At 45.2% G+C, this 25,777-nt stretch overlaps 1 gene segment (V, D, J or C); it reads right to left on the bottom strand.

Annotated features, from left to right (window-relative positions):
• LOC140479542 (immunoglobulin kappa constant-like) overlaps positions 1-25,020 on the bottom strand; it is a 46,422-nt gene extending 21,402 nt beyond the window's left edge. Inside the window, 1 exon segment of the C gene segment in view lies at positions 24,980-25,020. Within this exon segment, the coding sequence occupies positions 24,980-25,001 (22 nt within the window).
• Positions 25,021-25,777: the final 757 nt, after the last annotated feature.

Genomic DNA, 25,777 nt, shown 5'->3' with positions numbered 1-25,777 from the left:
GACAAATCATTCCCCAGAAGGAAATCAACTCCTTCAACAGGGAATGTTTTCCCCACTCCATCAATTACTTCTCCTGATAACAAATCACATTCCAGTTGTACTTTATATAGTAGAAGTGGAATATATTCTCCATCAATCCCCTTGATTAATATCTTAGCTCCCATCGAGCTCTGTGGAGGGAAAATCAATTCTTTCTCCAGTAAAAGTGATTGTGTTGTCCCTGTATCTCTCAGTTTGTTTCTGGGTTTAGCTGAAGAAAAAGGAGTCATCATTCCTTTTGATAAAAGTCCTGTCCACCTCTCATCGACCTCCCAACTTCCTTTACTAATGACAGAATTCACCTCCAGCCTTTTTATTATAGTTACAGATACAACCTGCTACATGTGACAATCTGTTTGTGTTCCCTCCTCTGACTCAATTTTATTAACTCCCATAAATCCCATGGGTCTACCTCACAGCTTTCAACATCCCATTTGGACATGGCCCACCTTATTCCCAGAGAAACTTTCAGTTTCTGAGCATCACTTCCACCGTCAGCAATTTCTTTCTTAATCTGAGGAGGAGTCCTTGGGCTGTTCCCTACTGTCCATTCTCTTCCCTGGCTACCTGCCTTCCACACACTCTCCCAATTTTTATTTTACTCCCATTTCTGGGCCTGATGGGAATAAGGTTTCTGGATTGATCTCCCATCAGGTGACTTCTCCACCTCCTGGTGATGCTTGGCTTGTTGTGCTCTTCCAGCCTCCTGTTTGTCTACTTTGGATTCCAGCATCTGCAGGGTTTTGGCTTCAATGAAGTCCATAATCATTAGCCATTTTAGCTGCTCGTCTTCCCGTTGTTCCTCTTCAGTCTTCTACATGAATTCTGTTTCTAGAAGGGAAGGAAGTTTTAAATCTTTCTCAAAGAATAATTTCTCTCACAGCATGGTAAGTATTCTCAGCCTTTAATGGTCTTATCCACCTGTCAACATTATTTTGTTGAATTCTCTCAAACTCAGTAGAAGTTTGTGGAGACTGTTTCTGTATGTTCTGAAACATCTGTCTGTATGTTTCTGGGGTCGATGCATACGTGCTTTTCACCTTTTTACTTCGTCGTGATCCTGAGAATGTTCCTCTGGCAGGGACATACAAACGTCTTGTGCTTCCCAAGTTCATTTTGCATGGGCAAGCTCCATTGTTTTTCCTCGCCTCACTTATTTAAATATCTTCTCAAAAGACATCAAAAGTGCCTCCACTTCCTTCTCTTCATAGTTATTGAGTCATACAGCAAACAAACAGGCCCTTCTGCTCACCGTGTCGATGCTAATCAGTAAACACCAAACTGCACTAATCCCATTTACCCGCACTTGGTCCATAGCCTTCCATGTCCTGGCATTTTATGTGCTCATCTGGATGTATCTTAAATATTGTGAGAGGAGCTGCCTCCACCACTTTCTCACGCAGCACATTCCATATTTCTACCACGCTCTGGTGAAAAAAAACATTCCTCAATTCCCCTCTAAACCACCTTTTCATCACATTCAGCTTATTCCCTCCGGTCATAGACATGTTTGCCGTGGGGAAATGATGATCACAATTGACTTTGTCTGTGTCTCTCATAATTTTGTATACCTTAATCAGATTCACCACCTCCTTTCACCACGCCCCCACCCCCACCCCCGCCATGCTTCCTCTGCTCCACAGGAAACAAACCCAGTCGATCCAGTCTCTCTCCTCATAACTATCACTTTCCATCCCAAGCAACATCCTGGTGAATCTCCTCTACACCCTTTCCAGTCCAATCATATTCTTCCAACAGTGTAATGACCAGAACTGTACACAGTGTTCCAGATATGGCCTAACCAATGCTCTGTAAAATAACAACAAGACTTCCTTACTCCTATATTCTACACCCTGGCTAATGATGGCAAGTATCCCATATGCCTTCTTCACCACCCTGTCTGGCTGTGCTGATACCTTCCGGGATCGATGGAGATGAACTCCAAGGTCCCTTTGTTCCTCACTACTCCCAAGGAACATAATAACATAAGAATTAGGAGCAGGAGTAGGCTGTCTGGCCGTTCGAACCTGCTCCACTGTGCAATAAGATCATGGCTGATCTTTTCCTGGACTCAACTCCACTTCCCTGCGCTCTCATCTTATCTCTTAATTCCTTTAAATGTTTACAAATGTTTACTGAAGTAGCGTCAACGACTTCGCTGGGCAAGGAACTTCATAGATTTACGACCCTCTGAGTGAAGAAGTTCCATCTCAATTCAATCCGAAATCTGCTCCCCTTAATTTTGAGGCGATGCCCTCTTGTCCAAGTTTTACCTGCCAGTGGAAATATTCTCTCTACTTCTGTTTTATCTATGCTCTTCATAATTTTATATGTTTCTATAAGATCCCACTCGTTCTTGTAAGTTCCAATGCCAGTCTACTCAGTCTCTCCTCATAAGCCAAGCCCCCTCAACCCTGGAATTAAACTTCTCTGCACCCCTTCGAGTGCCAGTATATCCTTTCTCAAGTAAGGAGACCAAAATTGCACAAAGTTCTCCAGTTGTGGCCTCACCAGCACCCTGTAGAGCTGTAACATAACCTCTCTGCTTTTTAAACTCAATCCCTTTAGCAATGAAGGACAAAATTTCATTTGCCTTCCGAATTGCTTGTTGTACCTGCAGACCAACCCTCTGTGATTCATGCATAAGGACACTCAAGGCACATAAATTTCATTGTATATATCCTTCCCTTATTTGACCTCCCAAATTGGATCACATTACACTTGTCAGGATTCAATTCTATCTGCAACTGTTCTGCCCAATTACCAGCTGATCAATATCAGACTGTAGCCTGAGACCCAGTAATCCAAGATGACAGCAGAGTAGGACGCTTCAGACCAAGTTCATCTACTCGCTCTGTTTCCTTTTCTGCTTTTTCTTCCACTGGTTTTTATTTTCTTTTGTGTTTTTCTTTTGTCGTTCTCTCTTCTTTTCTCTCCCAGCCACAGACTCCCAGCCTCACTTGCCAGGCTTCTGAACAGTGCAGCCCCAGTGTTGCGGCCTCTGGACTTGGTGTGGCAGAGTCCTGACTTGGCAGAGAGACCTCCCAGCTCGGTCAGGCAGACTCTCGCTCTGGTATGTTGGCCTGTCAGTTTAATGTGGTGGCCTCTCGGCTCAGTACGATCAATTGTCACTCCAGCGTGATGGACTCTCGGCCTAGCATGGTGCTCTCTCAGTGGTCCAGCGTGGTTGTCTCTTGGCCCACAGGATGGTCTTTTGCTGGATAAGGTGGTCTTTCGGCCCAGCACAGCCTCAGATTGCCTTCCGGTCTCGAAGTGATGACTCAAAGTATGATCCCACTGTAGCTAAGCGCTTAAGAAAGACGGTAATGATGGAACTTCCAGACTTATGTCCTTATTTTCTTCTTACAACTAAAAAGGTCAAGAAGTCTGTAACGTGTAACTTTTAAATTTATTCTTTCTTTATATCTTGTTCTGAAGATTCTGGACCTCGGTCCTTCTACCTAAGATGGCTCCTACCAAGCTGACATCACATACTTTTCACGGTACTCCAATACTTTTGGACTTGAGTCCATGTAACAATAAAATAAAACCATTATCAACAACACCACCAATTTACGTGGCATCTGAAAACTTTCTAATGATACAATCACAGTCAATTCATTAAGGTACATTACAAACAGAAAGGGCGCACCCCCAATTCCTGTCATGCACCACTGGTCACAGGCTTCCAATTACTAAGACAACCCTTCACCATCAACTTGTCAACTTGCCTTGGATCGCATGGGCTCTGACCATCTGGACCAGCCTTCCATGTGAGGCCTTTGTCAAACAAATCAATACTGGCATCCCTAACTTTCCAAGAATTGTTTAATCCTGAACATCAGGATTTTTTATAATAATTTCCCTCACACTGATATTGGGAGAGCTGATCTGGAATTGCCTGGCCTATCCCTGCTGTTCTTCGTGAACAAAGGAACCACATTGACAATCCTCCACTCTGGCACTTCACCTGTGGCCAGCGAAGTATTAATCAAGGAAAAGGCAATCAAACTTTTAAGACAATGAAATGAAAACTACACTTATGTTAAATCTAAAGACGTGTTAGAGGAATGAACCCCTTCTCCCTGTTATTTAAGTACAATAAAGCTATAATGTTAGAATAGAAAGGATTTTATTTTGCTGTGTTTTGAAATCTATTGAAATTGTGTTTTCTGTCAGTATGTTTTATTTTATATTCATTTCTTTTGTGTACTGAGGTCTTATTATTCAATCTAAATCATCAGCATTGCGTACTTATGCTCCATAGATGCTGCAGACCAACTGCATTTCTTCAGCAGTTTCTGTTTGTGTTTCAGTCTGAGATCTGTGTTGTACAATAAAACCAGCAGTTGGGATGGGAATAGTTGTCTAGCATCGTGATTGTCACTCTAATTGGAAATTGGCACTTCATATTTGATGAATCCAACAAACCCTTCCACTGTTTTCACATCTGTCAGTCACCACATCACTGCTACCGCTCCTACCTTTCCAGAATCCAGGCAAATCCTTTTTCTCTCAGTATGTGACTTATGTCCTTAACTTGGACATCTTTAATTGCAAACTTTCTTGTTCAGCTTAATGACTCTTTCTTTCTTGTTCAGCTCCTGACAAGCTACAATTACTAAGACAACCCTTCACCATCAACTTGTCAACTTGCCTTGGATCCCATGGGCTCTGACCATCTGGACCAGCCTTCCAGATGGAAGGATGATGATTGTGGTCAGCAATGCTTTGTATCCAGAATAGTCCACTTTCTCCCCATATCCTTCCCACTCACACTCTCAACTGATTACCCGGGCATCGCGGCAGATCACTGTGTTTGAGGAGAAATTGAATCGAAAATGAATCAACTGTTGGTATTTCATGTGGCCATTCAATTGAAAAACAAGTATATTTACACTGAAGTTAATAAATTATAAATGAATAATAATTGGACAAAATGATATATTAAACTTTGCAGCATTTGAGGGATATATAACTTTTGCCGGTTTGTCAAGAGTGCCGGTTCACAATGTATAAGTTACAAGAAAATTTGCTGTGCATCTTTTATAATGGACTCCAGTATTTCTCCCACTACTGACTTCAAGCTAACTGGTCTACAAAACCCACTGTGTTCTCTCTGTCTTCCTTCTTAAATAGTGGGGTTATGTTTACCACTTTTCAGTTCATAGGAACTGCTCCTGAGTCGAGAATTCTGAAAGATGACGACAAGTGCATCTATTCTTCCTCGTGCCTCTTTCCGAAGTATTCTGGGGTGAGGGGATCAGGTTGCCAAAGATATTTTCTGGCTCCTCTTTGTCCTCCTATTTTTAAGCACCTCCCCACATTTTCTCTCCTCCTGAAGGGCCTCCCTCTTTTTGATGCTCTGTACTTGGCATATGCTTCCTCCTTTTTCTTTCTCAAACTATCCATGTCCCTTGACATCCAGGATCCCAGGAGCTGCTGTACTTGCCTTTCTTTCTGAGATGGCCCTGAACGACATTAAAAAGTTCCCTACTTTCCAATTATCGACTGACCTCCAAGTAATTGCTCCCAGTCTGTATTTGCCATATTCTGTCTAATGATATTGAAATTGGCCTTGCCTCACTTTAGACACAACTTCTGCGCTACCCTTATTCCTTTCCATAATAATTAGGAAACGTACGGAGTTATGTTCACTATCTCCAAAATGCTCACCCACTGACTCTTCAACAATTTGACATTACCTCAGACTGAGCCCAGCACTGCCCATGTCTAGTGGGACTATCTACGTACTGGCACCAAATGTTCTCCTGGTTGGACTTTAAAAATTCCATTCACATGAAGTCAAACATAAAGTTTATGTTAGAGAAGTTGAAATTCCTTGCTAATATAGCTCCATTCCTCTCACGCCTCTCTGTGATTTGCTGACATATCTGCTCGTCTCATACCATCTGACTATTGGGGAGTCTATCGGATAATCCCAGCAAAGTGATTGTCCTTTTGTCTAGGTCTACCCAGACGGCATCATGTGAAGACCCTTCGAAGAAATGCTCCTTCAGTAGCAACACTGCAGTCATGGTTTCTTTTATCAATAATGCAACATACCCACCTCTCTTGCACCCTGTCTTACCCACCTGAGACTTCTCTACCCTGGAATGTTGAGCTGCCAGTCCTATCTTTGTTCAATCATGTCTCAGCAATTGCAACAATATGATATTCCAAAAAGACAATGCAACAACAAATGAAATAGCATAAGAGGTATGGTTAGTAAGTTTGCAGATGACACCAAAATTGGAGGTGTAGTGGACTGCAAAGAAGGTTAGGAGAAAGTGAGGACTGCAGATGCTGGAGATCAGAGCTTAAAAATGTGTTGGTGGAAAAGCGCAGTAGGTCAGGCAGCATCAAAGGAGCAGGAGAATCGACGTTTCGGGCATAAGCACTTATACAGGGATTTAGTTTAAGCAAAGAAAGATACCGAAGATTACAACAGGACCTTGAGCAGATGGGCCAATGGGCTAAGAGGTGGCAGATGGAGTTTTGTTCAGATAAATGCGAGGTGCTGCATTTTGGGAAAGCAAACGTTACCAGGACTTATACACTAAATGGTAAGGTCTTCGAGAGTGTTGCTGAACAAAGAGACCTTGGAGTGCAGGTTCATAGCTCCTTGAAAGTGGAGTCACAGGTAGATAGGATAGTGAAGAAAGTGTTTGCTATGCTTTCCTTTATTGGTCAGAGTATCGAGTACAGGAGTTGGGAGGTCATGTTGCGGCTGTATATGACATTGGTTAGGCCACTGTTGAAATATTCTGGTCTCCTTCCTATCGGAAAGATGTTGTGAAACATGAAAGTGTTCAAAAAAGATTTACTGGGATGTTGCCAGGGTTGGAGGATTTGAGATAAAGGGAGAGGCTGAAAAGGCTGGGGCTGTTTTCCCTGGTGCGTCGGAGGCTGAGGGGTGACCTTTTAGAGGTTTACAAAATTATGAGGGGCATAAACAGGATAAATAGACAAAGTCTTTTCCCTGGGGACGGGGAGTCCAGAACTAGAGGGCATAGTTTTAGGATGAGAAGGGAAATATATATAAGAGACGTAAGGGGCAACTTTTTCACTCAAAGGATGGTACGTATATTGAATGAGCTGCCAGAGGAAGTGGTGGAGGCTGGTACAATTGCAACATTTAAAAGGCATTTGGATGCACACATGAATAAAAAGGGTTTGGAGGGATGTGGACCGGGTGCTGGCAGGTGGGACTAGATTGGGTTGGATCATCTGGTCGGCATGGACAGGTTGGACCAAAGGGTTTGTTTCCATGCTGTACATCTCTATGTCTCGATGACTCTATATCCCCACGTGCTGTTCAATGCTCTCAGGTCAACCACATTACTGGTCAAGCTCCTTACATTAAAATCGATACATTTCAGCTTTCTGATCCTCCTGTGTTCTGGATCCTGTCCTAGTGGTCACTCAGTGGTTTTCAGTGTAGCCCTTACTTTCCCATGAAGGGAAACATTGAGCATTAACTTTAGGGAATTTTAGACCAATTAGTCAGACATCAGCAGTGGAGAAAAAGCTCAAATTCATTATAAAATATTTTATAGCTAAGCAGTGAGAAAACAGTGACAGAATCGGACAGAGTCAGCACGGATTGTCAAAAGAAAAATCATGCTTAACAAATCGACTGGAATTGTTTGAGGATGTAGTGAGTGGATTTGATAAGGGGGAGCCAGCGGATTTGGTTTATTTGGACTTCGTAAGGGGAATAGATAGGTGGTTCTGCGGACGAAAATGAGACTCCCGAATAGCTGTGAAGGGGGAGGGTGAACAGCTAGGTGTGATGTTGCATGTAGGCCGCAATGATATACTTAATAAATGGGATGAGGTCCAACATGTCCATTAGGGAGTTAGGAGCCACATTAAAAATAAGGACCTCAGAGATAGTAATCTCAGGATTGCAACCAGTGTCGCGTACTAGTCAGAATAGACTTGGAAGAATAGGCAGGATGAACGAGTGGCTTGAGAGATGGCGCAGTGAGGGGGGGGGGGGAGGGGGAGGGGGGTTCAGATTTTTGGGACATTGGAACTGGTTCTGGGGGAGGTGGGACTATTACAAATCAGACAGTCTGCACCTGGGCAGGACTGGAACCAATGTCCTCCAGGCTACTTTTGCTCACGTTCTTGGGGACGGTTCAAAATAATGTAGCAGAGAGATGGGAACCAAATGAGGAGGTTAGTGGACAGTAAGGAGGGAGTAACTAAAGCCTGTAAGGAACTAGGTAATGAAATCAGTGTCACTAAGGGTAAGAATAGGTAGATGATAAACACAAAGGGACAGGTGGTCTGAGGTGCATTTGTTTTAATGCAAGAAGTGTAGTTGGTAAGGCAGAGGAATCCAGGGCTTGGATATGTACCTGTAGTATGATGTTATTGCTATTACTGAGACTTGGTTGAGGAAAAGGCAAGATTGGCAACTACATATCCCAGGATACAGATGTGTCAGATGGGTTCGAGAGGGAGGTAAAAGGGGTAGAGGAGTGGCGTAATTGGTCAGAGAGGATATCGCAGCTGTATTGAATGAAGGCACAATGGAGGACTTGAGCAGTGGGGCAACTTGGGCAGACCTCAGAAACAGAAAGGGTGCAGCAACAATGCTGGGGCTGGACTACAGGCCTCCCAACAGCGAGCGCGAGATAGCAGTCAAATGTGTGAACAGATTATGGAAGATGTAGAAGCAAGAGGGTGGTGATGGGAGATTTTAATTTTCCCAACATTGACGGGGATTCACTTAAAGTTACAGGTTTAGGCAGATCAGAATTTGTAAGGAGCACCCAGGAGGATATAACATAGTATGTAAATAGTTCAACTCAGGAAGGGGCCATACCGGACCTGGTGTTAGGGAATGAGCTCAGCCAGGTGGTTGAGATCTCAGTCGGGGATTAGTTTGGGAACAGTGATCACAATTCCGTACGTTTTTGGAATGCTAATGGACAAAGACGACAGTGGTCCGAAAGGAAATGCGCTAACGTGGGGGAAGGCCAGCGATAGCAAAATTCGGCAGAAGCTGGGGAAAGTGGATTGTGAGCAGCTGTTTGAGGGTAAATCCACATTTGATATGTGGGAGGATTTTAAAGAGAGGTTGATTAGAATGCAGGACAGACATGTCCCCGTGAAAATGAGGGATTGAAGTGGCAAGATTAGGGAACAGTAGATGACAGGTGAAAATGTGAGACTAGCTAAGAGGAAAAAGGAAGCATACATAAGGTCTAGGTGGCTGACAACAGGCAAAGCTTTGGAAGAATATTGGGAAGCTAGGACCGATTTGAAATGAGGATTTAAAAGGGCTAAAAGCGGTCAAAAAACATCATTAGCAAAATAGGTTAAGGAAAATCCCAAAGCCTTTCATTCATATATAAGGAGCAAGTGGGTGACTAGAGAACGGGTTGGCCCACTCAAGGACAGAGGAAAATTATGCATGGAGGCAGGGAAAATGGGAGAGATTCTTAATGAGTGGTTTGTTTTGGTATTCACCAAGGAGAAGGAAAAGATGGATGTTGAAGTTGGGGATAGATGTTTGATCACTCTTGGTCTAGTTGGTTTAAGGAGGGAGAAAGTGTTGAGTATTCTAAAAGGCATTAAGGTCGACAAATCCCCAGGTCAGGATGGAATCTATCCCTGGGTACTGTGGGAAGCAAGAGAGGAGATAGCTGGGGCCTTATGAGCTATCTTAATAGCAATCTTGAACATGGGTGAGGTCCCAGAGGACTGGGGAAGAGCTAATGTTGTCTCCTTGTATAAGAAGAGTAACAAGGATAATCCAGGTAATTATCAAGCGGTGAGCCTGAAGTCAGTGGAAGGGAAGCTGCTGGAGCAGAGACTTGGAAGAAAAGGGATGGATCCGTGATAGGAAGCATGATTTTGTGCAGGGATTGTCATGTCTTACTTACTTCATAGAATTTTTTGAAGAAGTGACAAAGTTGATAGATTAGGGAAGAGCTGTAGATGTCATACACATGGACTTCAGTAAGGTGTTTGATAACGTTCCCCATGTAACCTGATGGAGAAATTAAAGTCACATGGGGTCCAGGGTGTACTCACTAGATGGATAGAGAACAGGCTGGGCAACAGGAGACAGAGAGTAGTAGTGGAAGGGAGTTTCTCAAAATGAAGAATAGGAATCTATGCTGAGACCACTCTTATTTATGAAATATAAAGAAGTGATCTGGAAGAAGGTATAGGTGATCTAATTAACAAGTTTGCAGATGACACTAAGATTGGTGGAGTAGCAGGGGACTATCAGAGAACGTAGCAGAATATAGATAGATTGGAGAGCTGGGCATAGACACGGACAGATGGAGTTCAATCTGAGCAAATGTGATCTGAAGAATTTTGGAATATCCAATTCTGGAGTAAACTATATGGTGAATGGGAAGCCCGGGGGAAATTGATGGACAGAGAGATCAGGATGTGCGGGTCCATTGAACCCTGAAGGTGGTAATGCAGGTTGATAGAGTGGTCAAGGAGGCAGATGGCATGCTTTCCTTCTTCGATTGAGGTACAAGAGTAGGTAGGTCATGTTAGAATTGTAACGGACTTTGGCTTGGCCACATTTGGAATATTGCATACAGTTCTGGTTGCCACATTACCAGAAGGATGTGGATGCTTTGGAGAGGGTGCAGAGGAGTTTAACCAGGAGTGTCTCATATGGAGTGTGTGAGCTCTGAAGAGAGGTTGAGTAGATTAGCATTATTTTCAATAGAAAGTTGAGGATTGAGGGAGGACCTTCTAGAGGTCTACAAAATCATGAGAGCTATAAACAGGGTGGATAGCAAGAAGATTTTTCCGAGAGTGAGGGGCTCAATTACTAGGAACCATAGGTTCAAGGTGAGAGGAGAAAGGTTTAAGGGAGATATGCATGGAATGTTCTTTACACAGAGAGTGGTTGGTAGTGGAAGTGGTAGAGGCGGACATGATAGCATCATTAAAGATGTATCGAGATAGATGCATGAATGGGCAGGGAGCAGAGGGATACAGATCCTTGGAAAATTGATGACAGGTTTAGATGGAGGAGATGGACCAGCGCAGGCTTGGAGGGCCGAAGGGCCTGTTCCTGTTTTGATCCTTGTTCCCTTGTTCTTGGACCTGAGAAAGTTCAAAGGAACAGAGTGATCTTGGAGTACTTGTCCACTGATCCCTGAATGTGGCAAGACAGGTTAACAGAGCAGTTATGGAGGCACAGGGGACACTTGCCTTTGTCATTTCAGGTATTGGTTATAAAAGCAGGAGGATATGCTGCAGTAAAGCAGAATATTGGTTAGGCCACAGCTGGAGTACTGGGTGCAGTTCAGGTCACCACACATTAGGGAGGATGTGATTGCACTGGATGGGGTGCAGAGGGGAATCATCAGGATGTTGTGTGGGATGGAACCTCTCAGTGATGAAGAGAAATTGGATCAGCTCGGGTTGTTTTCTTCAGAGCAGAGAAGGTGGAGTGGGGGGACATGATCGAGGTGTATAAGGTTATGAGGGGAATGGACAGGGAGGAGAAAAAGCAGCTGTTCTCCTTTGTGGGGAGGCTCAATAACAAATTGGTTTACATTCAATATGAAAGATAGGAGGTTTCAAGATGCTTTGAGGAAAGTGTTTTTTCCCCAGAGGGTGGCGGGGGTCTGGAACGCACACCGTGGGAAGGTAGTTGATGTGGGAAACCTCACAAACTTTAAAAACTACTTGGGTGAGCAGTTGAAATGTCATAACATTCAAGCCATGGGCCTCATGTTGGAAAGTGGGACTGGTGTAGGTTTAGTGTAGTTTGGCTGGTACACAGTTAATGGGCTGAAGGGCCTCCTCTTTACTGTGTGATTTTATGATTATGTTGTGTGCAGTTTTTTTCTCCTTATCTGAGGAAGGATGTTCTGGCTGTGGGGGGAGGGCAGCGAAGGTTTACCAGACTGATTCTTGGGATGACAACACTGCGATCTGATGAGAAACTGGAACAGTTAGGATTATATTCACTGGAGATAAGAAGGTTGAGAGGAATCACATTGGAACCTTTAAAATCCTAATAGGACAAGACCGGAAAAACACAGGAAGTATGTTCCTGATCACTGGAGAATCCAGAACCAGCAAATACAGTTGAAAGAAAAGGGAAAGGTTATTTCAGACTGAGATGAGGAGACATTTCTTTAGCCAGAGAGTGGGAAGCTTGTGGAACAGAAAGCGGTTGAGACCAAAACATTAAATGTTTTCAAGAAGGAGATAGGTCTAAAGGGACTTAGGACTAAAGGGATTAAGGGTTTGGGGAAAAAGTGGGAACAGGGGACTAGGTTGGATGATCAGCCATGGTCATATTGAATGGCAGAGCCCACTCGAAGGGCTGAATGGCTTACTCCTGCTCCGAGTTCCTTTGTTTCTGTGTTTGAGTGAATGTCCATAAAATTGGAAACCTATGGAATTATAGAGTCAAAGAGTCATTGAGTACTGCAGCACAGAGACAGGCTTTTTGGTCCACACTGGTCCATGCTGACCAAAATGTCGATCCATGCTAACCCCATTTCCCTGCATTTGGGCCATATCCTTCAGAGCCTTTCCTATCCATGTATTTGTCCACATGCCTTTTTAAAAGTTGTTAATATATCCACCTCAATCACTTCCACTCACCGCTAACTCCATATGTGTTCCACCCTCTGTGTAAACAAGTTGCCACTCAGGTTCCATTTTATTCTTTCCCTTCTAACCTAAAACTGATGCTCTCTACTCTTCAATTCCCCAACCCTGGGAAAGAGACTGAGGGCACTCACCCTATCCATGTCTCTCAAGGTCTTCTACACTTCTGAAAAAAAAACCCTCAGTCTCCTACACTCTCAGAAAAAAGTCCTAGCTTGTCCAACCACTCACAAAAACTCAGATTGTCGAGTCCTGTTAAAATGCTTGTACATTTCCTCTGAACTCATTCCAGTTTAATAATGTCCATCCTATAACAAGGCGACCAAATACTCCAAGTGCGACCTCACCAACGTTCTGTACAATTGTAACATAACTTCCCAACTTCTATAGTCAATGCCCTGACTGATGAAGGCCAGTGTGTCAAAATCCTTCCTCACTGCCCTTTCGAACTGTGACTCAACTTCCAGAGAACCGTGTACCTGAACTCCAAGATCACTCTGTTTCACTATTTCAGCTTTTTATGATATTTCTCAATGACTTGGATGCAGAAACAGAGAGCCATACATCCAAAATGGCTGATCACACTGACTGAGGCAGCTTGGAGGAGGTAACAGACAAAGGGAGGGTGAAGGGCAGAGAGGGATTTGCGAACAAGGATGAGAACTTGAAAATCAAGGTGTTGCTGGAGAGGAGCCGATGTAGACACAGGGTGCGGGAGTTGGGGGAACAGGACTTGATGCAAGTTTGGATACAGGCATCAGAATTTGGGATGAACTGAAGGTTACAGAGGGCGATTGCTGTGATGTGTGCCAGAACAACATTGGAATGGTCATGTTTAGACTCCCACCGACATGACTGAGATTTTCAGTGGCTGGTCTGTTTAATATGGAGGATATTGGGCTCAGATCATTCTCAGAGATGTGGCCATGTTTGTAAAGTGTCTGGTTGAGCAGCAGACCCCCAGGGAGAGAGATGGAGTTTGTATCAGGAGACGAGGAGGATGGCTTTGATCTTCCCAATGTGTTTCACAGTGAGTCCAGGCTCCTCAATCCTAACTGCTCTTAGCTGCTGTGATTGACACTGATTGGACACTTATTATTAGAGATTCTGACCACAGCGGAAAGCCCCAGTGCAAAAAATAACTGCAAAGACTGTCAGATCGCAAGGTTGAAACTTCACCGAGAGAGGAAGTGAAAGAAGGAGCTCGGAGCAGCTGGATGTTTGTTACTGAGATGGGGAAAAACTGTGAACTGTCTGCACTCCCTGGAATCTGACAGCACAGGAGGCTGGATTGGGATTTAATTTTTGCAGAAACAGCACAGTGATGGAAAAGGTGTCAGTCACTCCCTCACTAAAACGCACGCCTTCACTCGGAGATCAGAAACAGAATCCAGCAGCAGCTCTCTCTCCAAGCTGTGAAACCTGCACAGAATTGTTCTCTCATTCAGTTTTTAACTGGCAGGATAGATCAAGCAGGGGAGGTACACAGTGGTGTGGACAGTCGGAAGGGAATTGCCCTGGGAGACCTCACCATTAACTATGGAACCCATGAAACCTCATGACAGCAGGTCAAACATGGGGAAGGAAACCTCCTGCTGATTACCACATAGCACCGCCCTCCCCTCCAACCTCAACTGAGCAGTCAGTTCTCCTCCAAGTTGAACAACACTTGGAGGGAGCACTGAGGGTGGGAAGGATGCAGGATATACCCTGAGTAAGGGACTTCAAAGTCCACCATCAAGAGCTGCTCAGGAGCATCACTACTGAGCAAGATGTTCACGTTCCACCTGATTCATCTGCTGGACTGGAACTGGGGCAGGTGGTGAGGGAACCACCAAGAGGGAAAGACATACACACTATCGCCCTCACCAATCTGCCTGCTGCTGGTGTATCTGTCCATGACAGTAACAGTAAGAGTGACCACTGCACAGTCCGTGTGGAGACAAAATCCCATCTTCACATTGAGATTACCTTACATTTTGTTGTGCAAGAGATACAGTATGTCAGGAAGAACTTTGTTTTTAGCAGCAATTGGTAATGACTTGGAAATTAGTGCCCATTCAGGTGGGGCAGGTGAAGACACTCAGTGATTACAATGACAGATTGGATGGGCTCTTGATGGAAATAAACCTGCAAGGCCCTGGGGGTCGAGTCGGGGAGGGGGTGGGACTGACTGGATTGCTCCATGAAATGACAGCATTTCCCTGACAGGCTGAATGTTCTCCCCCTGTGCTGGAAATAGTTCCCTCTCAATGAGGGGTTCACAATTAGAGAGTTTGGATGCAGTAAATACAGGACAAATTGTTTCTGCAGTCAGGAGGGTCAGTAACCAGAGGGCACACATTTCAGAAAGGGTCTGAAGGACAAGAGAGAAGATAGGAACATTTTTATCCAGCGAGTTCATGATGACTGTTCTGCAAGGTGAGTGGAAGTGGATTCAACAGGAACTTTCAAAAGGGCATTTGGAGAAATAGCTGAAAAGGAAACAATTGCAGGGTTATACAGGAAGGGCTGGGTAAATGGGAGTCATTGGACTATTTAACTAACAGTCACAATAGGCCCAGTGACCTCTGTCTGTCCTGAATAAGAACTTACAGACACTTAGTCTCACCTTCAGACAAAGACTGGGAGAAACAGACAACCCAGTTGACAGACGAGTGTTTTCTCAAGCAAAACGCTCTTGAACCAACTCAGGGAACAGGCCAGACTAGATTGACTGATATAAATCGGCCATGCAATGGCAAGGAACAACGAAGCAAAAGTAATGAGTCTGAACAGTATGTTCAATCGCACTATCATCAAGGGGAGAGGCGATGAAGGGCAGGTGGTCAGAGTGTATGCTCTAGGGGTCTGAAGGCTCTGCTGTCAATTGTGGGATGGAGGGAGCAACAATGTGCTGGAGACCAGAGAGAGAAGATGGAAGGGGGAGGGAGGGAAAGTGAGTCTGCAGCTAGACACAGAGTGATGGAGGAGGGAGGCCATGGAGGTAATTGGCTGGCAGTGAGGTCAGGGGTCATTCTGGATCGACACTAGGTGTAAGAGAGGGAAGGACCCACTCTATATCAGACAAGTTGGGGTTTATTGAATATGGCTTTCGTAAGCTGGGAAAGGACATTGGAATCATGTAGTTTGGAGGTGGGACGGGCGGAGCTAGGGTTTCTGAGGTCAAGGGGCTGAGGTAGTGCAGAGACAGACAGTGTTGTTGAAATTGAAATAAGAGAACTACATGATGGAGAGGATGTGGGGTTTGCAGTTCAAGTACCAGACAGTCCTGTGGGAAGGAGGTCCATGCTTACGAGTCCTATGGGAAGATGGATCATCATAGAGTCATAGAGGTTTACAGCATGGCATCAAGCCCTTCAGTTCAACTCATCTATGCTGACCAAGTTTCCAAAACTAACCTAGTCCCATTTGCCTGTGTTTGGCCCAATCCTCTCTAAATACTTCCTGTCCATGTTCCTGTAAAAATGTCCTTGAATTGCAGTAATTGTACTCGCCTCTACCACTATCTTTGGCAGCTCATTGCACATACACAGCATCCCCTGTGTGAAAATGTTGCCTCTCTGGACCCTTCTCATTCTTTCCCCTCTGTACGGGACTCTCCTACCCGGGGGAAAATCTATGACCCTCGTGATTCTATAAACTTCTGTAAGGTCAACCCTCAATCTCCTGCATTCCCTGGAAAAACATCTCGGCCTATCCATCCTTGCCTTGTAATTCAAGCCCTCCAATCCTGATAACATCCCTGTTAATCTTTCTTTGATCCAAACCAGTGTAATGACTTCCTTCCTATAGCAGGTTGAGCAGAAATGTACACAGTGTCCAATTGTGGCCTTCCCAATGTCTTGTTCAGCTGTAACATGATGTCCCAGCTCCTGCACTCCCTGCTTTGACCAGTGAAGGTGAGCATGCCAAATACCTTCTTCATCACTTTGTCTACCTGTGGCCCCACTTCCAAGGAACTATGTACCTGTACCCCTCAGTCTCTCTGTTAAACAACACTCCCCATTACTCTACCATTAGTTCTGTAATTCCTGCCCTGGTTTGTCTTATCAAAATGTAATTCCTTCCATTTAACAAAATTTCCCTCTAGATTCGTTGACCCACTGGCCCAGTTGATCAAGATGACATTGCACTCTTGGATAACCTTCTTCCCTGTCCATAATGTCAACAAATTTAATGTCAGCCACAAACTTCCTGACCATTCCTGCTATTTTCTCATCCAAATGTTTTATATAAATGATGAACAACAGTGGGTCCAGGATCGATTCTTGTGGCAGGCGGCTGGTCATTGGCCTCCAGTATGAAGAACAACCCTCTCTCACCAGCTACTACCTCCTAAAATCAGGCCAATTTTATATCCAATTGGTGAGCTCTCCCTGGATCCTATGTGATATATTCTTATTAAACAGTTTACCATGAGGAATCTTGTCTAAGGCCTTACCTAACTCCATGTGGACAGAGTGTATTGCTGTACCTTTATCTATCTTCTTGAATACCTCTTCAAAAACTCAGTCATCTACACACCTCCATCGGAAACTCCAGTGAATAGGAGGCCTATGTTTATTAGTCTCACTTGGAGGCTCCAGTCAGAAGGAGGCCCATGTTTCCTGTCCTGTCTTGGAAGATCCAGGCAGAAGAAGGCCCATGTTTACTGGTCTCTCTTGGAGGATCCAGTCAGAAAGAGATCTATGTTTACTAGTTTCTGTTGGAGGTTCCAACAAGAAAAAGGTCCATGTTTACTGGTCTCCTTTGGAGAGTCCAATAGAAAGGAGGCCCATGTTTACTGGTCTCTACTGGATGATCCAATCCGAAGGAAGTCCATGTTTACGGTCTCTCTTGGAGGATCCAGTCAGAAAGAGGTCCATGCTTACCAGTCTCTCTTGGGATGTTCAGTGGGGAGGATGCCCATGTCTCTCCATTGGGCAAACACATGAACTGAATTCCATGTTTACTGGACTCTAGTGGAGTGTCCAGTGCATCATGGACACCATGGTGGGTGTGGGGTCAGTTCCATTCTGTTGTAACTGTGTGATGCTCTGACCTTTATCCCAGTCAAACAGCCTGAATCAGAGACTGATCATGGAAGGGGAAGGACAGGGGAAGGGATCGGAACATGTTGTGAAGGGACAGGATGGATCAGTGGGTCAGAGCCTGTCCTATCCCTCCAGCTCACACTGATGGCCTGAGGATCTCCTCTCTCTGCTAGGCCTTCATGGATGAGATTTACGTCCAAACCTTATCTTACCAAAATACAGCACTCACATCTATCTGAATTAAATTCCATCTGCCATTCCTCAGCCCACTGGCCCAGTTGATGAAGATCCTACTGCACTCTGAGACAGCCTGCTTCACTGGCCACGATGCTACCTGAAAATTCAGCTGAACACAGTCTCACAACTCAGTCCCCTTTCTGTCCATTACATTCCAGTCTACATTCAGAAATTAAAGACCCCTTCTCCACATTTATAACGACTCTGTCATATTTGCAGACTTCTGTAAATTCCTTGCAGATGTATTTGTCCACATCCTTCCCACTGGGTGGTGACTAACTGACTGCACTGAGGATTCTGTGGACCTCGGTGTTTGTTACTGAGATGGGAGAAAAATGTGAACTGTCTGCACTCCCTGGAATCTGACAGCACAGGAGGTTCTGGGATTTGTTTTGCAGAAACAGCACAGTGATGGAAACAGTGTCAGTCACTCTCTCACAAACACACACGCCTGTACTCGGAGATCAGAAACAGAATCCAGCAGCAGCTCTGTCTCCAAGCTGTGGAACCTGCACAGAATTGTTCCCTCATTCAGTGTTTAACTGGCAGGATAGAACAAGCAGGGGACGCAACACAGTGGTATGTACAGTCGAAAGGGAGTTGCCCTGGGAGACCTCACCATTAACTATGGAACCCATGAAGCCTCATGACAGCAGGTCAAACATGGGGAAAGAAACCTGCTGCTGATTACTACATAGAACCGGCCTCCCCTGCAACCTCAACTGAGCAGTCAGTCCTTCTCCATGTTGAACAACACTTGGAGGGAGCACTGAGGGTGGGAAGGATGCCGGATATACCCTGAGTAAGGGACTTCAAAGTCCACCATCAAGAGATGCTCAGAAGCATCACTACTGAGCAAGCTGGTCACGTTCCACCTGATTCACCTGCTAGACTGGACCTCGGGCAGGTGGTGTGGGAACCAACAAGAGGGAAAAACATCCTCACTATCTCCCTCACCATTCTGCCTGCTGCTGGTGTATCTGTCCATGACAGTATCAGTAAGAGTGACCACCGCGTAGTCCGTGTGGAGACAAAATCCCATCTTCACTTTGAGATTACCTTACACTTTGTTGGGAATGAGATACGGGATGTCGGGAAGAACTTTGATTTTTGCAGCAATTGGTAATGACGTGGAAATTAGTGCCCATTCAGGTGAGGGAAGTGAAGACACTCAGTGAGTACAATGACAGATTGGATGGGCTCTTGATGGAAATAAACCTGCAAGGCCCTGGGGGTCGAGTAGGGGAGGGGGTGGGACTGACTGGATTGCTGCATGAAATGACAGCATTTCCCTGACAGGCTGAATGTTCTCCCCCTGTGCTGGAAATAGTTCTCACTCAGTGAGGGGTTCACAATTAGAGAGTTTGAATGCAGTAAATACAGTACAAATTGTTTCTCCAGGCAGGAGGGTCAGTCACCAGAGGGCACACATTTCAGAAAGGGTCTGAAGGACAAGAGAGAAGATAGGAACATTTTTATCCAGCGAGTTCATGGTGACTGTCTGCAAGGTGAGTGGAAGGGGATTCAACAGCAACTTTCAAAAGGGCATTTGGAGAAATAGCTGAAAAAGAAACAATTGCAGGGTTATACAGGAAGGGCTGGGTAAATGGGACTCAATGGACTCATTTGACTAACAGTCACAATAGGCCCAGTGAGCTCTGTCTGTGCTGTATAAGAGCTTACACACACTTAGTCTCACCTTTACACAAAGACTGGGAGAAACAGACAACCCAGTTTACAGAAGAGTGTTTTCTCAAGCAAAACGCTCTTGCACCAACTCAGGGAACAGGCCAGACTAGATTTACTAGAATAAATCAGCAAATCAATGACAAGGGAACAGTAAACCAAAAGCAATGGGACTGAACAATATATTCAACAGCACAACAATTGAGAGGAGGAGGGATGAAGGGCAGGAGGTCAGAGAGCTCGCTTTAGGGGCCTGAACGTTCTGCTTTCAATGGTGGGATGGAGGAAGCAGCAATGGGCAGGAGACCAGAGACAGAAGATGGAAGGGGAAGGGAGAGAGTATGAGTCTGCAGCAGGACACAGATTGAGGGAGGAGGGAGGCCATGGAGGCAATTGGCTGGCAGTGAGTTCGGGGGCCATTCTTGAACCACTTCAGATGTCAGACAATGAAGGGACCACTCCATATCAGATAAGTTGGGGTTTATGAAATGTGACTTCAGGAAGCTGGGAGAGGACATTGGAATCAATAGTTAGGAGGTGGGACAAGCAGGAACTAGGATTTCTGTGGCCAGGGGACTGAAGTCGTGCAGAGAGAGACAGTGTTGTTGAGATTGAAAGAAGAGATCTTCATGATGGAGTGGATGTGGGGTTTGCAGCTCAAGTACTGGACAGTCCCGAGGGAAGGAGGCCCATGTTTACTGGTCTCTCCTGAAACAACCAGTGAGGAGGAGGTCCATGTTTATTGGTGTCTATTGGAGACTCCAGTGGGAAGGAGGTCGATGTTTATTGGTGTCTTTTGGAGGTTCCAGTGGGAAGGAGGTCTATGTTTATTGGTGTCTATTGGAGATTCCAGTGGGAAGGAGGTCTATGTTTATTGGTGTCTGTTGGAGGTTCCAGTGGGAAGGAGGTCCATGTTTACTGGTCTTGTAGGAAGGTGGCCCATGTATACATCATCTTAGAATCATAGAGGTTTGCAGCATGGCATTAGGCCCTTCAGTTCAACTCATCCATGCCGACCAAGTTTCCAAAACTGAACTAATCCTATTTGCCTTTGTTTGGACCAAATCTCTCTGAATCCTTCCTATCCATGTTGCTGTAAAAACCTCCTTGAAATGTAGTAACTGTACTCCCCTCTACCACTTCCTCTGGCAGCTCATTACACATCCACACCAACCTCTGTGTGAAAAGGTTGCCTCTCAGGTCCCTTCTAATTCTTTCCCCCCTCAACTTAAAGCTATTCCTTCTAGTACTGGACTCTCCTACCATGGGGAAAAGACTTTGGCTATTCACCTTATCTATGAGCCTCATGATTCTATAAACCTCTGTGAGGTCACCCCTCAATCTCCTGCATTCCCTGGAAAAACATCTTGGCATTTTCCATCCTCGCCTTATAATTCAAGCCCTCCAATCTTGGTAACATCCCTGTTAATCTTTCTTTTATTCAAACCAGTGCAATAATTTCCTTCCTTTCGCAGGGTGAGCAGAAATGTACACAGTGACCAAATGTGGCCTTCCCAATGCCTTGTAGAGCTGTAACATGATGTCCCAGCTCCTGTACTCCCTGCTTTGACCAGTAAAAGTGAGCGTGCCAAAAACCTTCTTCACCCTGTCTCCCTGTGACACCATTTTCAAGGAACTATGTACCTGCACCCCTCGGTCACTCTGTTCAACAACACTCCCCATGGCTCTACCATTAATTGTGTAATTCCTGCCCTGGTTTGTCTTACCAAAATGTAATTCCTTGCATTTATCAAAATTTCCATCTGGATTTGTTGACCCACTGGCCCAGTTGATCAGGATGACATTGCACTCTTGGATAACCTTCTTCCCTGTCCACGATGCCAACAATTTTAATGTCAGCCACAAACTTCTCACCATTCCTGTTTTTTTCTCTCCGAATTGTTCATATAACTGACGAACAACAGTGGATCCAGGATCGATTCTTGTGGCAGATGGCTGGTCACTGGCCTCCAGTCTGAAGAACAATCCTCTCTCACCAGCCTCTGCCTCCTATCATCAGGCCAATTTTATATCCAATTGGCTCGCTCTCCTTGTATCCTGTGTGATATAATCTAACTGAGCAATCTACCATGAGGAACCTTGTCTAAGGCCATGCTAAAGTCCAAGTAGACAGATTGTACTGATCTACCTTTACCTATCTTCGTGATTACTTTTTCAAAAACTCAGTCATCTACTTGTCTGAATCGGAAAGTCCAATGAATCGGAGGCCCATGTTTCCTGATCTCTCTTGGAGGATCAAATCAGAAGTAGGCCAATGTTTACTGCTCTCTCTTGCAGGTTCCAGCAGGAAGGAGCCCATGTTTACTGGTCTCTTCTGGGAACTTCAGTGGGAAGGAGGCCCATGTCTCTCTATCGAGCAGCCTTGTGAACTGAATTCCTTGTTTAGTGGACTCTGTTGGAGAGTCCAGTGCGTCATGAACACATGGTGGGTGTGGGGTCAGTTCCTTTCTGTTGTAACTGTGTGATACTCTGACCTATATCCCAGTCAAACAACCTGATTCAGAGACTGATCATGGAAGGGGAAGGAAAGGGAAAAGGATTGGAACATGTTGTGGATGGACAGGCTGGGTCACTGGGTCAGAAAATGTCCTGTCCCTCCAGCTCACACTGATGGCCTGAGGATCTCCTCTCTCTGCTGGGCCTTCATGGAATGAGGTTTGTATCCAAACCAGTCCCCAGTGAGAAATGGCCAACAGAACAGAACTGCCTTTCATTTGACAAGAATCTGTCCGTCTTCCTGAACGAGGTCAAACCCTGGTCAATGTGAGAAATGGGGAGTTACTCCAGGAAAAGACATGCTTCTGGGTCAAGGGTTAACATCCATTAGTGGGGCAGAGCAGAGGGAGATTTATCCTGAATTCAACTGTCACCACCTGGGACACTGTGAGAAAGACAGAGAAGCAAGACAGAGAGAGAGGTAGAGGCAAATTGTGTGTGTGATCAAGCGATAGAGGGAGGGGCATCTGAGACTATGTGAGATATGTGAAGGGACCGAGAGAGGTAGAGGGAGGTAGAAGTGATGTGGTTGAGGGACAGAGAGAGAGAGAAACAAGATGTGACTGATAGGGATGGATAGACAGAAAGAGATAGGATGGGTGTGATACCAAGAGTGAAGGGAATCAAGAGAGAGTGGGTAGGTTTGAGTGTGTGTGTGTGTGTGTGTGTGTGTGTGTGAGAGAGAGAGAGAGAGAGAGAGAGAGAGATGAGTATGATAAGAGACAGAATGACAGAGAGGGAGGAGAGAGACTGTAGATTGGGGTGCAGAGAGGGACGGAGAGACAGAGAGAGGAATAGAGAAGGGCAATTAACATTTGGAGGCTTTCAATTGAAGCGAGCAATGGAGCGAGTGACAGTGAGAGAGAAAGATGCAGAAATAGAGATTATGAGACAGAGTGAGGAAGTGTCAGTGGAGAGAGTGGCTATGAGACAGAGTGAGAGAGAAAGAGAAAGACAGAGGGGCAGGTCCTGGTCACCACATTCTGGGAAGGATGTGATTGTACTTGGGAGGGTGCAGAGATTTCCCAGGATGCTGCCTGGGATGGAGGGTCACCTGTGAGGAAAGATTGGAAAGGTTGGGGTTGCTTTCCTTGCAGCAGGGGACTTGATAGAGGGGGATAAGATTATTCAGGGCAGTGATAGGGTGAGTAGGAAGGCAATTTTTACAAGAGTCAAGGACTCAATAACCAGGGACAGAGATTGAAGAAAAAACAGACATGGACACATAGAAACTGCTGCAGGAGTCGGCCATTCGGCCCTTTGAGACTGCTCTGTCATTCATTGTGATCATGGCTGAATCTCTCTCTTGAAGTCACGTTCCTACTTTCTCCCCATTCTCTTCATGCTGTTAAAATGCAAAACAAATCTCTCTCTCTCTTTCTCTTGAATCCATTCAGTTCCTTGTCCTCCATAGCCTTCAGTGGAAGATAATTCCACAGATCGACCATCCTCTGAGTGAAGAAATGTTTCCTCATCTCAGTCTGAAATGGTCTACCCCATATCCCCCTGAGACTGTCCACCTGGTTCCAGAATCCCCAACCAGGGGAAACCTCTTCCCTGCCCAGCCCTGTTAAAATATTATACATTTCAATCAGATCCACTCTTATCCTTCTGTGTCCAGGCCCAATCGAGTTGGAGAGTGAGAGGAGAGTTAGTGAGAAATGTTTTCACCCTGAGGGTGGTGAGAGTCTGGAACTCACTGCCTGAAAGGCTGGTTGAGTCACAAACTCTCGTGACATTGGAGCAGTGCTTAGATATTCCCTTGTGTTGCTGTAGGCGCCAGGGTAATGGGCCAAGAGCTGGAGGGTGGGATTAGTGTCATCAGATCTTTGGTTAACAGCAACAGACACAATGGGCCAAATGGCCTCATTCAGTGCTGTTCACATCAATGACTCTCTGACACAGAGAGAGAGAGAGAGAGAGAGAGAGAGAGAGAGAGAGAGAGAGAGAGAAAGAGAGAAGAGGAAGTGTGAGGGGCTGATGTTGCTCTCTCCGCCTGATGCCATTTACATACTGAGGAACACCCAGTCAGACTCTCACAGGCTGCAGCTTTATAAAGCAGAGCCCAGTGAAGGGAGAGTTTATCAGGAACCAGGCACAAGGACAGGAGCACACACCATGATTTCATACATCTAGCTGATCTGGCCCCCGGCATTCTGTGGCACAGGTACAAATCTCTCTCCTTCCACCTTGAATCTTTAGCTGCTCTTCATTTCACTCCAATTCCACTGACTTGTGATTGAAGGGAAAATGATGAAACCAGAAGAATGCTCAGTGTCTCCAACAATCTCTCATTTGACCGGCTCTTTCTGTGAAAGTTCTGACTTCACTGTGTTCCTCTCTGACCCCTCAGGTATCAGTGGGGACATCATCATGACCCAGTCTCCCCCGGTGCTGTCAGTGGGACTGGGCCAGACAGCAACCAGCACCTGTACGGCCAGTCAAAGCAGTAGCAACTCCCTTGCTTGGTACCAGCAGAGAGAAGGTCAGAAACCCTCTCTCCTGATCTACAGTGCACAACTCGATTCACAGAAGTCTCCGAGCGAGTAGTCCAAGGACCAGTTTCTTCCTGACAATCAGCAACGTTCAGTATTCCAGCTGCCCTTACGTTCTGTAAAGGATCCAAGCTCAGACTGAGTAACTAAACCTCAATCCTCCATTATTAACCCTTTCAATCTCTAACCACAATTTATAAAACACAAATACTGAATTGTTGAAGTGTTGCAGTGAAGGAAATATTTTATTGAGGAACACCACGTCCCCCCATACGGAGTACACCTGTACCTCTTTAGTCCCATTGCCCCCTTTAAGCAGCAAGATATAAGTCAGTCAGTTTAACTCACCGTGTGGAGGAGCTCTGTCCATTTGCAGCCTGTGGTCCCATTCCTGCAGCATCGAGTGAAATCAGTGAGTAGCCTCCTGTCAGTCTCTGTGTGACAGACACGGGCAGAGTTTGATGTGAGCTCTGGCTTCCTGTCCCAGTCTCTGATCTCACTGACCTCAGCAGCAGCAGCAGCAGCAGCAGCACAGTGAGACACCGAACTCCCACCTCCCCCAGCTTTAACTCTGCTCAATCACATAATCACAGAATTGTTTCAGTGCACAAGGAGGCCATTCTGCCCATCCTGTCTGGACCAGCTCTCTGAATGAGCAATTCATTGAATGTTATTCTCCTGCCTTATCCCTGTAACCCTGCACATTGTTCCGTTTCAAATAACAGTCTCATTCCCTTCGGAATGTTTCAATTGAAGCTGGCTCCACCACACTCTCAGGCAGTACATTCCAGATCGTGACCACTCGTTGGCCAAAAATGTTGTTCCCCATCTCACTTTTGTTACTTTTCCCAATTACTTTCAATCTGTGGTCTCTCAGTCTCAATCCTTTCTCAATTGGGAACATTTTCTCCCTATTTACTGTATCTAGGTACTTCCTTATTTTAATTCCTCGAACAAACCTCCTTTCAGCTTTCTCCAAAGAAGACAGTCCCAAATTCTCCAAACTATCTTCATAACTGATGCTCCTCATCCCTGGAATGATCTTTGGGAATATTTTTTGCCATTTCTCCAAAACATTCACCTGCTTTCTGAATGATTCACATTATCTATGTCCCTCATGATTTAATAAACCTCTATGTTGTCACT

This window comes from Chiloscyllium punctatum, chromosome 7 (assembly GCF_047496795.1).
Source record: "Chiloscyllium punctatum isolate Juve2018m chromosome 7, sChiPun1.3, whole genome shotgun sequence".
Lineage (NCBI taxonomy): Eukaryota > Metazoa > Chordata > Chondrichthyes > Orectolobiformes > Hemiscylliidae > Chiloscyllium > Chiloscyllium punctatum.
Note: the sequence above shows the minus strand (reverse complement) of the source record. Positions and strands in the feature narration are given on the sequence as shown.